At 37.9% G+C, this 13,651-nt stretch overlaps 1 protein-coding gene across 2 annotated transcripts; it reads right to left on the minus strand.

Annotated features, from left to right (window-relative positions):
* Nucleotides 1–748: 748 nt before the first annotated feature.
* Nucleotides 749–13,367, minus strand: LOC132031393 (uncharacterized). Of its 2 annotated transcripts, XM_059421329.1 has the most exons (9): nt 13,179–13,367; nt 12,809–13,045; nt 11,624–11,890; nt 10,653–11,025; nt 8,765–10,152; nt 7,289–7,402; nt 5,360–5,514; nt 2,164–2,273; nt 749–1,020 (listed from the first exon to the last, which is right to left on the minus strand). In XM_059421329.1, exons 2-8 carry the CDS (start codon nt 12,944–12,946, stop codon nt 2,225–2,227), a joined length of 2,484 nt encoding a protein of 827 aa, XP_059277312.1. In that variant the 5' UTR covers nt 12,947–13,045; nt 13,179–13,367; the 3' UTR covers nt 749–1,020; nt 2,164–2,224. The 2 variants fall into 2 exon arrangements, with proteins under 2 accessions (XP_059277312.1, XP_059277313.1); XM_059421330.1 differs by lacking the exon at nt 13,179–13,367 and having other exon boundaries at nt 12,809–13,144.
* Between the last annotated feature and the right edge of the window lie 284 nt (nt 13,368–13,651).

Raw genomic sequence — 13,651 nt, forward strand, 5'->3', positions numbered from 1 at the left:
CAAAATATTCGGATACTAAAAGAAGACATTCAGATCTTTCACTTCGAGCGGACACATGCTATGCAGAGCACTGAGTGCTGAGCTATGTACAAGGGACTTTCTTCCGCCAAAATATCTTTTTATGATAACAAGGTACCCGTAGTTGCTATCCTTTCTTCGAGTGCGCGGGGTAGCTAAAACTCTTGTCTGATATTGTAAGAAACCACACAAAAAAGATAATCCGCACTAGGCAAGCCCTATGTGACGAGCTCAACCCAAAAAGTAAATTTCGTATTGTAGGCAGGGGGTTTCGAACCTAAGACCTCCATTATGGAAGCCCCGCGCTCAACCAACTGAGCCACCTTGTGGGTTCTTCCACCAAAATATCTTATATCATAAAGTTCACGTGCCTTCAATAACTTTTTAACACCACAAATTTATTCATTGTGACAAGCCATAATCAGCTTCTTATTATATTCCAGTAAGTCCTCAAAACGACGAACTCATTGGCCTCCAATTCAACAGGCTCCACTATGTGATTACACGTCACAGGTACAAATAGCCTTCTTTGGACTTAGAAGAGAAGCGAATCTAAAATTGACGTAACAGCTTCAAAATAAATTACGAAGGAAACAAAGCAGTATATTGAGTCTATAATACATATCCAATCAACGCTACTAATGACAGTCTTTTGGCAGTGTCTGCACCAATCCAGGGAAAAGGCGGGGCTACAGGGCTAAGTTGAGATTTGTGATACCTAAAAATAGGATGTCAAAAGCAAGGACAGTTTTATTTCATACTTTGCTGAACGAATGATATTCAACCTACTGCTCTCTTGGAATGGCAGTTACGACATATAAAAGGATAGGTTTCGCACCTCTTGAGATTGCTATAATCTAACAAACTTAGAAAGAAAAAGAAACTGGAGGGACAGGACATAAATAACTACTGGAAGAATGATACAGATCGGACCTAAAGCTAAATAATGTACACCATCTGGGATTTCCTCCACAAATGTCAAGGGGCCAGTGCTGCAACAAGCTGCATTTTAGAGAATTAAAAGTTAAAATCATGAACAACACTAGAAGAGATAATTCGCAATATTGTAAGAAGACAAGACTTCACGAACTGACCAATGTAAATGTAAACTTGAAAGAACAGACAGGAAAGAAAGCTTGTTAACCTGGCAAGTGAAATGGAGCAAGGTACAAGTTTGCAGGGAAAATTTTCAACCACAAAATGATACATCTTTTTTCCAGGAAAATGCCCAATAGGTGTAAATATGATACTCTACCAATTTTATCCTACTGCTTTTAGTTGTACAAAGAGTCAATAAACTCATAAGAACACTCATCCAATTTTTGAAAGCTACCTTATGCTGGGAAAAAAGGTTTAAACTTCTACAAAATGATTATTTTTCTACCTTTGACCAGCTTTAATATAAGATAATTCTCCCTCCATCCTTATTGCTTTCCAATAAGCAAAAAGCCTTGACCATATCTTTCTAAATATTTTCTGCACATTTTAAAATGCAGTGCTCTTTCCTTTTAATTTTCTGAACATCTAAATTTTTTTCAAAAGTCCATTTCATCGTAATCATATTTCATACTGGAATATGATGAATTTGACTTCTGAATAAAAAAAGATTTTTAACTTTTAGCTTAGTGTAAGGGTAGATTAATAGGGCACAATGATGAAGGAAGCTAGATATTTTAACTTAATAGGGCACCCAAAATGATGAAGGAAGGATATCCTTGATTAGAAGGGTACGGGACTAATTTTCGTACGCAATTTCCTACGATAGGGTAAGGATGAATTGGAAAGGAAAGGAAACACTATTTTACCCACAAAACATAAGCGGCAACAAAAAATATCACAAGCACGATGAGATTGATGCAGTTGAAACAAGCGACTGTTTGATAAATAGATTATAATATCATTACTTAATACAGCAAGTTGAATAAAGTAACTACGAAATGCAATCTACCTATATAATTAGGTCGAGACCATACATCTGTTATTTGGATTTAATGCATGCATACCCACCTTTCCCTGGCCCACTCAACCAGTCAATAAAGGAGGGGGGAGGGAAGCAAAACAGGCAATAAAGAGACCCGAAATTATCCGTTATTACCAAAGAAAGATGGCAAAAAAATCAAAACAGATGCGCCACATCTCACTTACCTGATAAAAGCCACCAGCCAATAGCAGTTGCAATAGACAGACAATTTTAATCTGACCCCTATCAACAAGAGACATCACGAAATAGCCCTTTTGATTCATCATAAATCCATCTGCATAAAAGAGATGACAAAGTCACATACATTTCAAATAAGATATCTGGAACTAGGGGATCTCGCATGTGCCAATGCTTATAGATTTTTATAAAAAAACCGCTGCATATAATCAATTCTTTATTCAAAAATCTGAAGTGTTCGATGCAGTGTTATTAAAAGTGCTCGCTTCACGCTTTAAGCGTGAAGCGAGGGGAGGCGACAGTTCAAGCGCTTTTGTTCCTTGAAGCGAGGCGAGGTCAGGCGTGATGCATTGCTTTTGCCCAAAAAAAAAAAAAATGAGATTTTTGGAAATTTAATTGAAATAAGGGTAAATTTTAGGTCTAATTTTAGAACAATTGCTACAGACTTATGCATCGTCTTCGCTGCTCTTCTTCTCCTCCAATTCTAGGGTTACAAGGTAAGTTCTCCTCTGCTTCTCTTATCTTCCACTTTGCTTTTCTCTTCTCCTCTTTTTTCAACTTTTTCTCTTCTTTTCTCCTCTATTTTCTATTCCCTTTCTCTTCTCCTCTCTTCTCAGTTCTTTTTATCTCTTCTCTTCTCTGCTCCTCTTTTTCGATTTGTTTTTCTTTTCTCCTCTGTTAGTTTACTGTGGGCTTTTTCTTGTTATCTGTTTCACTGTTTTTGTCAAGCTTTTTTATCTAGTTCTAGTATCTATTATTTACTTTGTAATTTAAGAATTGAAAGATTTACTTAATATGTTATTTCCATCGAGTTCTTGGTTATTTATCTATGCAAATTTAATATTTTTTTATCTTTGTATAAAATTGGGCTTCAGTTGAAAAATGTGTGCGCTTTGGTGAAGCTAGCCCTCTTTTTTTTTCAAATCTCGCTTTCCACAATCTTGGTTTCTCACTTGTCGTTTGTGGATGACATCTTGGTTTTGTGATGCATCGGAGACCCGGATGGATTATTTAGGCAAGTTCTTACTTCTTACTTGGTTTCGGGCGGTGTCAGGTCTTAAAATCAATTTGAGGAAATGTGAGATTATTCCTGTTGGGTAACATTATGTCACTCGCTCAAGTTTTAAATTGCAGGATTGGAGCTCTCCCGACTACCTATCTTGGAGTACCTCTAGGCGCTTCAAATGGTGTGGAACCCGGTTCTTCAGAGAGTTGAGAAGAGATTAGCAGGGCAGCAAAAAAGATATTTATCTAAAGGCGGAACAAAAGTGCTTATCAAGAGTGCATTATCGAGCATCTCCATTTATTACATGTCTTTGTTTCATGCTCCAACTTCAATCACAAGGAAGTTGGAAAAGATTCAGAGAAACTTCTTTGGAACGCGGTGGACGGGGCAAAGAAGTTCCACTCGGTGAGGTGTGAGACTGTTACATCTCCTGAAAAGTGGGGTGGTCTTGGAATCAAAGATTTACAAGTTTTTAATAAGGCTTTGATGGGTAAATGGCTTCGGAGGTACGGGGTGGAGGTACGAGCTTTGTGGCGAGGGGCAATAGTCGACAAGTATGGGGTAATGGAAGGGAAATGGAGAACTAGAGATGTCACTTTGCTTTTTGGGTGTGGTCTGCGAAGGAATATCATGAAGGGATGGGATTATTTTTGTGAAAATATCTCATTTAAGGTCGGATATGGGAAGAGAGTGTAAGTTGGGGACATAGGTGGTGAGGGATTTTGTATTGAAAGATAAATCCATAGTTTGTACAGTATATCTTGCCAAAGAGACTTGACGATTCCGCAAATTAGGGGGACACAAGGTGGAGAGATATTTTGAGATTTAAGATTTGGAAGAGTTTTTCAAGATAGGGAAGTAACTGAGTTTCAAAGATTGGTTGCCCTTCTACACAGGCAAGCCACTTCGGTTGAAAACTCAGATGCTTGGTGTTGGGGTTTGGGAAATATTGGAGTGTTCTCACCTCTGTTAAGTTTTTTATGATAAACTTTTGATTAAGGAGTGTTTTTCAATATAGTGTCATATGGATCCCTAAGGCACCGAGGAAGGTGTGCTTTTTCACTTGGCTTGCTGCTAGGGGGGGGTGATTTTGACGGCGGGAAGTCTTAGAATGAGGAAGGTCGTCTGCGTCAGTTGGTGCTTCATGTGTAAGGAGGCGGGTGAGGACGTGGATCATCTTCTTCTACATTGTGGGCTAACTATGAGGCTATGGTGGCACATGTTTAGGTGGTTTGGCACTCCATGGGTAATGCCAAAAACAGTGAAAGATTTGATGTTTAGCTGGAAGAGCGGGAGGATGAGGAGAAGATGTAAAGCTTAGAATGTGGTTCCACTTGCTTTAATGTGGGCTGTTTGAAGAGAGAGAAATAGGAGAGCTTTTGAAGGAGTAGAGTCAAGCTTTTCTTAGTTGAGTAGTAGTCTCCGATCTCTTATTTTCTTTGTGCACCAATAGAGTTCCTAATTGTATAGATGATTGGGCGGAGTTTGTAGAGAATCATATCGTTTTGTAGATATTTTACCTTTTGGTATACCCCTTGTATAAAGCCAATTTTTGGCCATGTTTATGAACGAAAATATGTTTACCTGATTAAAAAAAAATCTTACTTTCTCTTGATATGCTAAATCCCACCCAGCAAACCTCCAGTCCAGAAGTCAACAGAGGCCCTTTTTGCACTTCGCACCCTTGATGACTCAAACTACCAACCTCGTGGTTGAAAGTGGAGTGTTGCTGCCACTAGAGCAACCTCATTTATGAAGTGTAATTTATTTACAAAGTTGATTCCAGCATTCTAATGGTTTGCTATCGAATCACTCATAATCAACTTCGAAGATGATATTAATATCTAACCACCTAAGTTGCTCGGACTCTCCAAAATTGTTGCCGCACCCATGTCGGATCCTCCAAAAATGCACTACTTTTGGAGGATCTGACACGCACCAGTCGACATTTTTGAAGAGTCAGAGCAACATAGCCAACCACCAATTAATGAAACAATGGGTCAAAAGTTAAATTTCTACTTGCTCCGTTAAGATTCAAACACACATTTCAACTCACTGTAAATGTCTCAAATCTAAGTTAAACCGAGAAGAAGAAGCAAATGTATGATGTACAAGCACTATTTAGGAATTACTCCACTGCTAGAAGGAGAAGTGCAAATCCAAAATGTTCAACATACTTGCATATGTAAAGAGGCCGTGATACATCAGTAGACCCTTTTGCTAGGCGAGCTCTCCTCTCACTTTCTTCAGTAAACTTTCGCGGAGGATGTACTTCACACGGACCTTGTATCAAGCCGGCCATTACTATGCTACTATAAGTAGATAGATAAACCTGTAAAAGGGCAAGCAGTGATACATAAGGTTCTACAGCATGGAATGTCTATTATCTCTTGCATGCTAAATTTATAACGGAGCAGGATAGATAAAGATGCAGGATGGTTAGCTATATGTGATGCATTTTCTGCAAGATGTTGTAGCTTTAATCAATTAATTGTAGTCACATGCAACCCGCTTTTATAATTCAATACCTTGTTCAAGTAGTTTACCATAAAATATGCTGAATGGATTCTTGTAGGACAAAAATGTCTCAAAAGCATCATAAAGATGCATTCAAGAACAGCAACCAAAAAAAGGCGTGTTTTTTCCTTACAGATTAAAAAAGGGCCTGCTTGCAGTGAAAACATATTTTTAGAATATTTGCCACACCTAGAAATTATTAGGATATTTTCCTTCCAATAGTTGCTGGAATTTACAAGCAGCAGCAAGAAAGAGTTAGCCCCTGATAGTGTGACCTTCTAAATGCTTCCTAAGGGGCTAACAAAATCAAAAAATAAACAAAATTATTTACGGAAAAATCGTTACTTCAGCAACAAATGTTTGTGAGATATCTATATTTCAGAAGGTGGATAAGAGTTCCCTTCGAAACATCTGCTAATTCCTTCCAAGCCAAAGGCACCAAAACATAGAGGCTGGAATGATCTGCCAGATTTTTCCAGTAGACTTGGTTGGTCAGTGTTTTGGTCAATCCATGCTTTATTTTATTGTCCTGAAACATGGACAGCAAAGTCTGCAAGTGTGGTTGACAAATAGTTGGAAGTCTTTCGGAAAAGTTTCTGAATAGCTTATCCTTCGAGCTGCATCCTACTTGGTTGCTAAGTAATTTCCCCTAGTAAGGCTTATGTTATTCCAACATTAGTTGGAAGAAGAATATTTCAGATATTCTTATGTGATCCTGTCTGCATCTCTCTGCTCCTCTCCCTCTTCTCAACCTTCTTAGTCCTAAAGCAACTCTTAATTTCTGCACTTTTTCCTAGTTCATCCAGTCTCAAAACATCACTATCTCCCTAATTCATCACTCCTCCCAAAGTTTCATCAGTTTAAGCCAAGATTAGAGAACCCTTTTCTCCCAGGTGTCGAGGTTATGTAGGATATCATATCCTTTAATATTAAAGTGTATTTGAGAAATATGGATCGCATCGGAATTTTTACAGATTGAATTACGCAGATAAATTTTCATTCATGAAATGCCCCTAGGCAAATTTTACAAAATTTCGCCAGGTAAAATACACAACAAACATTCAGAACACAAATTCAACAAGCCAAGATATATATTAAAAATAAAGGGTAATGTAGAGCCAAAGGGGGGAAGGAATCAGCAGAAACATGGTTTGAGATGATGGCTTGAGATGATTTTAAATGGAGTAACATGGACAGTGAGGATTCAGCTAGCAGACCTCAACATGTTCAGGACTAAGGCATAGTTATTAAATTTATTCACAGTGCATGATGATGACAAGAAAAGACCAAATACACAACAAACATGATTTCAACAAGCCAAGATATATATTAAAAATAAAGCAATTAGACCAAAAGACAGAATGCAGAAACATGGTTTGAGATGATGGCTTGAGATGATTTTAAATGGAGTAACATGGACAGTGAGGATTCCCCCCCCCCCCTCAACATGTTCAGGACTAAGGCATAGTTATTAAATTTATTCACAGTGCATGATGATGACAAGAAAAGACCAAATAACCATGAATTTCTATCCCTACTCATAGCAATTACACCAAAAGACAGAATGCAAAATTTAATTAGTTACTTACCTCATTATTGTTCTCCAAGCATGGGCGGCCTACAGACTGTGGTAATTCACGTGCAAAGTAACATTGATTGACAGTAACCCACTTTGTTCCCGCTTTTTTGTCCTCCCACATAGCCTGCAGGTAAAAAGTTGAGGCTTCTCCAGATGAATCACGTGGATACATATCAAGAGAGAGTAATATGTGGTATCAAGACTACCAAGTACATAATTATGCATAACCTGTGATATTTGCTATGCTCATAAAGAGTAAGAGAAAAATATTACAGAATAGTCTATTCAGAAATAGCATTAGAAGAAACACTGCAACTAGTCACACTTTTTTTTTGATTAAGCACCGGGTGTCCGAGTCTCTTTGAGCCCCGACTAATCCCGGGGGTGCACAGGCCCTCGGCAAGGAGTTTCCCGCAAGTGCACCACGGGTAATTCAGGGTTTCCCCAGTCCGATGGCCCTCAGAAATTGTTTGCACCCACTGCAACTAGTCACACTTAAGGAAAGAAAAGCACAAATTTGCACAAACCCAATGACAGACTAAAAGTTCATATCTTTATACTTCTTCCTTCCATTATATATGACAATATTGACTGGACACAGCCTTTAAGATGTCATGAAACTTTGCCCTAGGGCTTTCGTCTAGCAGTAAGAGCAGAACTTGTAATGTGCCGGTTAGATGCACATCACGGGCTCGAGTCCTGCCTCAGACAAAAGCCTGGTATTTAAGTGGGGGAGGCGGTCCCATTATCCACCGAGTTTCGAAATCATGCACCACGGACTCCCTGGGATTTCTCGGTTATCCCAAATAAAAAGGATGTCCTGTGACTTATATGCAATATTAGTAATAGTATAAGAAAATATTATATACTGGTTAAAAAGTTAGGTTCATGGCAAATATCAGAACTATAAAACTTGAATAGTTAAATAACTTTGATTTCATACATGTTGTTAAAAAGTTATAAAATAACATAATTAGTGGAATGGTGTCAAAACATGTTGAAACGTCCCAAAATAGGAGTCACAATAACTGGAAAAGGAGGCAGTAAAAGATATCTTGAATCTGAACAAGCGTAATGCTAGGACTTGGAGGTGAAAACTTGTTAACTTGCACACAAATGCTAAACCTGCAAAAGTCAATGACATAGTTCCATGGGGAAATAATCTCAGTATTGAACCTAGTCCACATACAATTCAGAGTGATTATAACACCACCCCCCAAATAAATTCTAACGTTGGTACAACTAATGCTCAATATTTCATTAACAAACAATGTTATCGTTGTTCGTACACCCAAGACAGTGGCAATAAGCTCAGTAGCTTTTAATTGAATCAGCCAAAATATTGCAAACACTGCTCAAAGAACAAATAAATCATACTTTTATATATATATATATATATAAAAATAAAAAAAAGGGTAACTCATATTTTCTTCTTCTTCTTCTTTCTTTTTTTTTTTGGGGGTAATCTGACGAAGTGAAGTCTTACCAGAAGCTTTGAAGGAATCAATCTCTCATTCTCAAAACGGATTAGAGCATAGTCCTGAACACTATATATGAATCCATTAATGCGGCAAGATTGATAATAATACTTGTCATCTGCAACTTGAAGAACATTCCCGATCCAATCAACATTTTGAACATGATCCGATGATGAGCTACTACACTCAGCATCCACACTGGTGGCAGTTTCAGCCTGATTAATTTGTTTAACAGCTTGCTCTTCTTTTTTAGATTCATTACTTGAACTGCTACCTACATTTCCTCTAGCACTGGATCCCCTACCATCGCTGGCCAGGGGTTGGGTTTCATGAAACTGCTTTGATGGCATCTCAGCTGTGTTTACCACTGCTGCATGGTCATTTGTTTGCAGGTGATTAAGAGCTTGTGAGGGATCCGATGAACGGCAAACTGTTTCAAGTTTTACAGGAGCCTCAGGTTTCAACTCAACCACTTTCTCATCACAAGATCTATCAACTGATGAACCAGCAGACGCAGAAAGATGCTGACCACCAGAAGATACTGTCTGATTATTTGAACAGGATATCATGAAATCTTTACTCGCCATATTTTCTTTACCCGACACGATAATATTTCCTCCCATTTCTTTGTCATTTTCCATCTTTGACTCAGATGGTAGATTCCTATCGTTATTTACCATAGTAACAGGAGGAGCGTTCTTCAAAGGAACCTTTCCATTTGCTATTATCTTCTGTTGAATGACCTTCTCATCTAGACCAGAAGCTCTTTTATCAGGTGATGATTGAACAGCTGATGCAATTGTAGATATTTTAGAGGCATTGATATTCCTCATAACACGACCATATTTAGGAGGCAGGGGTTTTCCATTGGTCATCGACAAGCACCTTCCACAATGCCATTCCCCTCTAGGAACTCCTTTTTGATGTGTCTTCTGGAGACATTTTAAGTGATACCCTTTCTCACAAGCATCACAAACCAGAACATTATCAACCTCATTTATCGTTGACGTGCACATTTCGCAACTCAAATACTTACTCATATAATCGCGAGATGGCGAAGTCCAGGCAAGCCGCTGAGAGAAGCGTGGTTGTACAAACTTCTGAACAATCTTGCCAATTTCAGCATGAGTATTGCTCAAAGGAGGAGACTGGACAAAGCTCCTCCCTTGTAAATGTGGGTGTGTAGTTGGTGGATTTCCAGCTGTGGTCTGAGTGATAAATGGCCTAGATGCTGTCATTTGTGGTGCCATACCTGATTTGACATTAGCTCCTCCCTCAACTTTAACAGTAGTCTGTGCTGTCACCCTGTTATCTGGTCCACGTTTAGCTGCTGGAACTGACGCAGGATGCACCGACCAGGTTGGAGTTCTAACAGCTGAGTGATCTCCAGAAGTTGCTGCAAAAAAAAAAAAATAGACTTGTGATGGTTCGGGCCAACATTAAGAATAAAAAGCTCAAAATCCAACAAACAACTTGATGGAAACACCATTTTCCTCATAGCGAGACCAGAATACTAAATTTCTTTATATGCATCTAACTACAAAGAAATGTGACAAGAATTAATAAATGAATTAAAGGTAGAATGAGATGGCCTCGTGTGCTGATATAAATGGTGATATTTAACATTTTGAATCAATTTCTAGAATGAGAAAATAAAGATGCAGATCAGTACGCATGCTTATTTAGAAAATCACGTAGCATGCCCTTTTTTAACTTGTTTGATGCGTAGTACAAGAATGAGACCAAGTAAAGCAACAGTAGTACCACCCCAAGCTACCTCCATATTTATCTCCACGATTAATTTGGATAAGAGTTCCCCCATATGGGAAGTCAAAAGACAAATCCAGGACAAATCCTAAGCACTTTCGGCAGTTAAGAGGAACGTATTTTTGTTACCTTGAACTTGCAACATATGGGAAGATCCATTTGGTCGTCCATCCATTCTGAGATTTGTCCTTTCAACTCTGGGCAATGCAACGAGAGAAGAATCCCTAACTGGATTACCAGAGACCACTCCACTAGAACTTACTGGCCTGACCTCACTGGTAGGCAGCTGATAAGGTAATGGCGCAGAACTTGCCGGAGTTCCATGAACCAAAGGTACAGGTTGGAAGATTCCGGAGGGATTTACCACATGACTTGCTTTGTCAGGAGGAAACTTACGAACATGTGATGGACCACGGTTTTCAATTGGTGTAGCCATATTGGCTTGAGACCGTTGAGATGCATACGCGGCAGCGGGTACAGAAAATTCCTCAGTTCTTTCCAACTAAAAGCACAAGGAGAAAGACAAAGTAGAGCTCGATAAGATGCATAGGCGACAATCCAATGAAATCGATATCAAATTGGTTATATTGGAACTAGAATCCCTTAAATTGCCAGATTTTTCAATTGAAGAACAGTGAATATAATTTCCAATTTCAAACTCAAGTTGTACATGCACTTTATATATTCCCTATCACTCAAAATTTCAAATTTATAAGTCATCTCTGACGTCTTATTATGGTAGGAATATCTAAACCATAAGTGTAAAATTATTAAAAATGTTAATTAAATCCCTACAGTTGGAAAGAAGATCACAAGCTCCAACTCCATTACACTGCTATGAGAAACATTTGGGCAATCATTTTTTCCCCAAAAGGTTCATTATTAACAAATGAGAACACGAATACGAATCTACTACTGATTCAAAAGAACAGGCAAGCCTATGCACTCAATGTACTTTCTGCACATAAATTCATTTTGATTCTATCAGAATATACATTGCCCGTCGAAAAAGTAAACAAGACTCGAATACTTGAACTAAATAACCTTGTCCCCCCCCCCCCCCCCAAAAAAAAAAAAAAGGAAACAAGAAGTTGACCTACCTTTTCTTTGGCTATCAATAACTTCTCAGCAATGGACATTTTGGGAGGGCGAAACCCTAGCCTTTGTTCCTTCAACTTATTAAGACCAAGATCCTCAATGACAGCACCAAAAGCATCTCTCGGAAACACATCTTTGGGCGCAAAATTTTGGCATACCTCAGCCAATTTTTCCCTTGCCTCTGCCATCATTTCCTTCTCGGCAGCAGTAGGAACCTTACCTCCTCTTATCTTCCCCATAGCAGCAAGTACAAGCACCATTTCAGCAACCTGATACAAAAAATGAAGGAATCAAATCACAAAATCAACACAAAAGAAGCGAAGTTAGAAGAACAGGGAAATTGAGAGAGACTAGAAAGTTCTTTTTACAGTTATCGAAACTCGAGCTATCTGAATAATGGATTTAGGGGTGAAGATCCCTACTATAATTCTTACATGTATGATACTCAATATAGTTGGAATGATCACATTAATAGTTGCATTCATAATTATCTTCTTCAGTCTCAAATTTGTATAGATACTTCCATTATAAGTGGTGGTGAGAATTGTGGTGACGGTTACATTTACAGGAGAATTCAGAAAGGGGAAAATGAGAGAGTAGATTCAATTACTCCCTCTGTTTCAATTTGTTTGCCTTACTATCCTTTTTAGTCAGTTTCAAAAAGAATGTCTCTTTCTTTTCTTTTTTTTGACAACTCTTTAGTTCCAACTTTTCACATGGCATGTTTAAGACCACACAATTAAAGGATATTTTGGAACATTCTACGTATCTTTAATTTAAGATCACAAGATTCAAAAGTAAACTCCGTGTCAAGTCAAAACCAGATAACAAATTGAAACGGAGGGAGTATATCACATAAAGCATGCCTTCAATCCTTACATTGCTCCTACTTACTATCTATTTGGATAGTTGTTACATAATGTTCATAATGCATCATATTATATTGTATTGTATTGTCTTGTTTTGATGAATAAGGTAACGACTCAATCACACCAAATCCGTCGTTACATAAAATGGGACTTTTCGATACAATACAATAAAATTAAAGTAACAACCAAAACATACATTTGTATTTAAACTAACAAACACAATACAACATAAAAAGGTAACAACCATCCAAACAAGCTGTTAACGAAAATACAGTAAAATAGAAAATGAAATGCAGTAATTCAAATTGTATCACAAACCTTCTTTGTATTCCCAATCACATTACCCCTCGCCTTCTTCGAAACCGTTCCTTCCAATTCCACCTCATCAACCTTCCTCTTCTCTCCCACACCGTCAGATCTGATCTCCGGTTGAATCTCAACGGTAGAATCCATCATCAAACCCTAAGCAACAAAAACGACGCCGTTTGAAGAAATTCAATGTGAATTCTACTCCTTTTAGAGTAGACTGAATCAGTATAAATATCCTCGAGAGACCTGCGAAAACGAGAGAAAAATGAAGCCATAGAGGAAAGAGGAGAATTAGAAACCCTAGAGAGGAAAAAAGAAGAGAGATATGAAGAAAGGGAGTGAATGTGAGAAATAAGGGGGGGGATTAAAACTTATATACCTTTTGGCGGGTTAATTGAAGGAGAAAGGAAGAGCCTCTCTTTGGGTGGTGTAATTTGTGAAGTGTGCAATGTAAGTGAGTATGTGTGTGTGTGAGAGAGAGAGGTTTACAACCTCGCAGCAGCAAAGTCTTTCGTTTTTTGTTTCTAGAGAGAGAAACAGATAGCGGGTCTTTGAACCCGGGTTAGTGTCTTCTTTTTAAAACCTATTTTTTCTATTCACTCCTGTCACGTTTATATGAGCCATATATTTACCTAAATTACATACAATTTCAATATTTAATTGGGTTGAACATTATTTACACTTCTAATTTTGCTTCAAAAATTAAATTTTATTGAATACATCTTCCTATTATACCTCAATTTATTTGTTTAAATATCTAATTTACCATCTATATTATCAACATTTGTCTATGTTTTTTTTTGACTTTTTTAATATGATGTTTTTTTTTTTCAAAATTTATATTATGGACTT

The sequence above is a fragment of the Lycium ferocissimum genome, chromosome 9, assembly GCF_029784015.1.
Source record: "Lycium ferocissimum isolate CSIRO_LF1 chromosome 9, AGI_CSIRO_Lferr_CH_V1, whole genome shotgun sequence".
NCBI classification, from domain to species: Eukaryota; Viridiplantae; Streptophyta; class Magnoliopsida; order Solanales; family Solanaceae; genus Lycium; species Lycium ferocissimum.

Bases quoted from the DNA above. Each gene is read 5' to 3' on its own strand.
- LOC132031393 (XM_059421329.1), bottom strand. From the start codon at position 12,946: ATGATGGATTCTACCGTTGAGATTCAACCGGAGATCAGATCTGACGGT. The intron at 11,026-11,623 runs GTAGGTCAACTT...TTGTGCTTTTAG, and splicing joins TATTGATAGCCAAAGAAAAG to TTGGAAAGAACTGAGGAATT. The intron at 5,515-7,288 runs GTAAGTAACTAA...GCCCTTTTACAG, and splicing joins GCTTGGAGAACAATAATGAG to GTTTATCTATCTACTTATAG.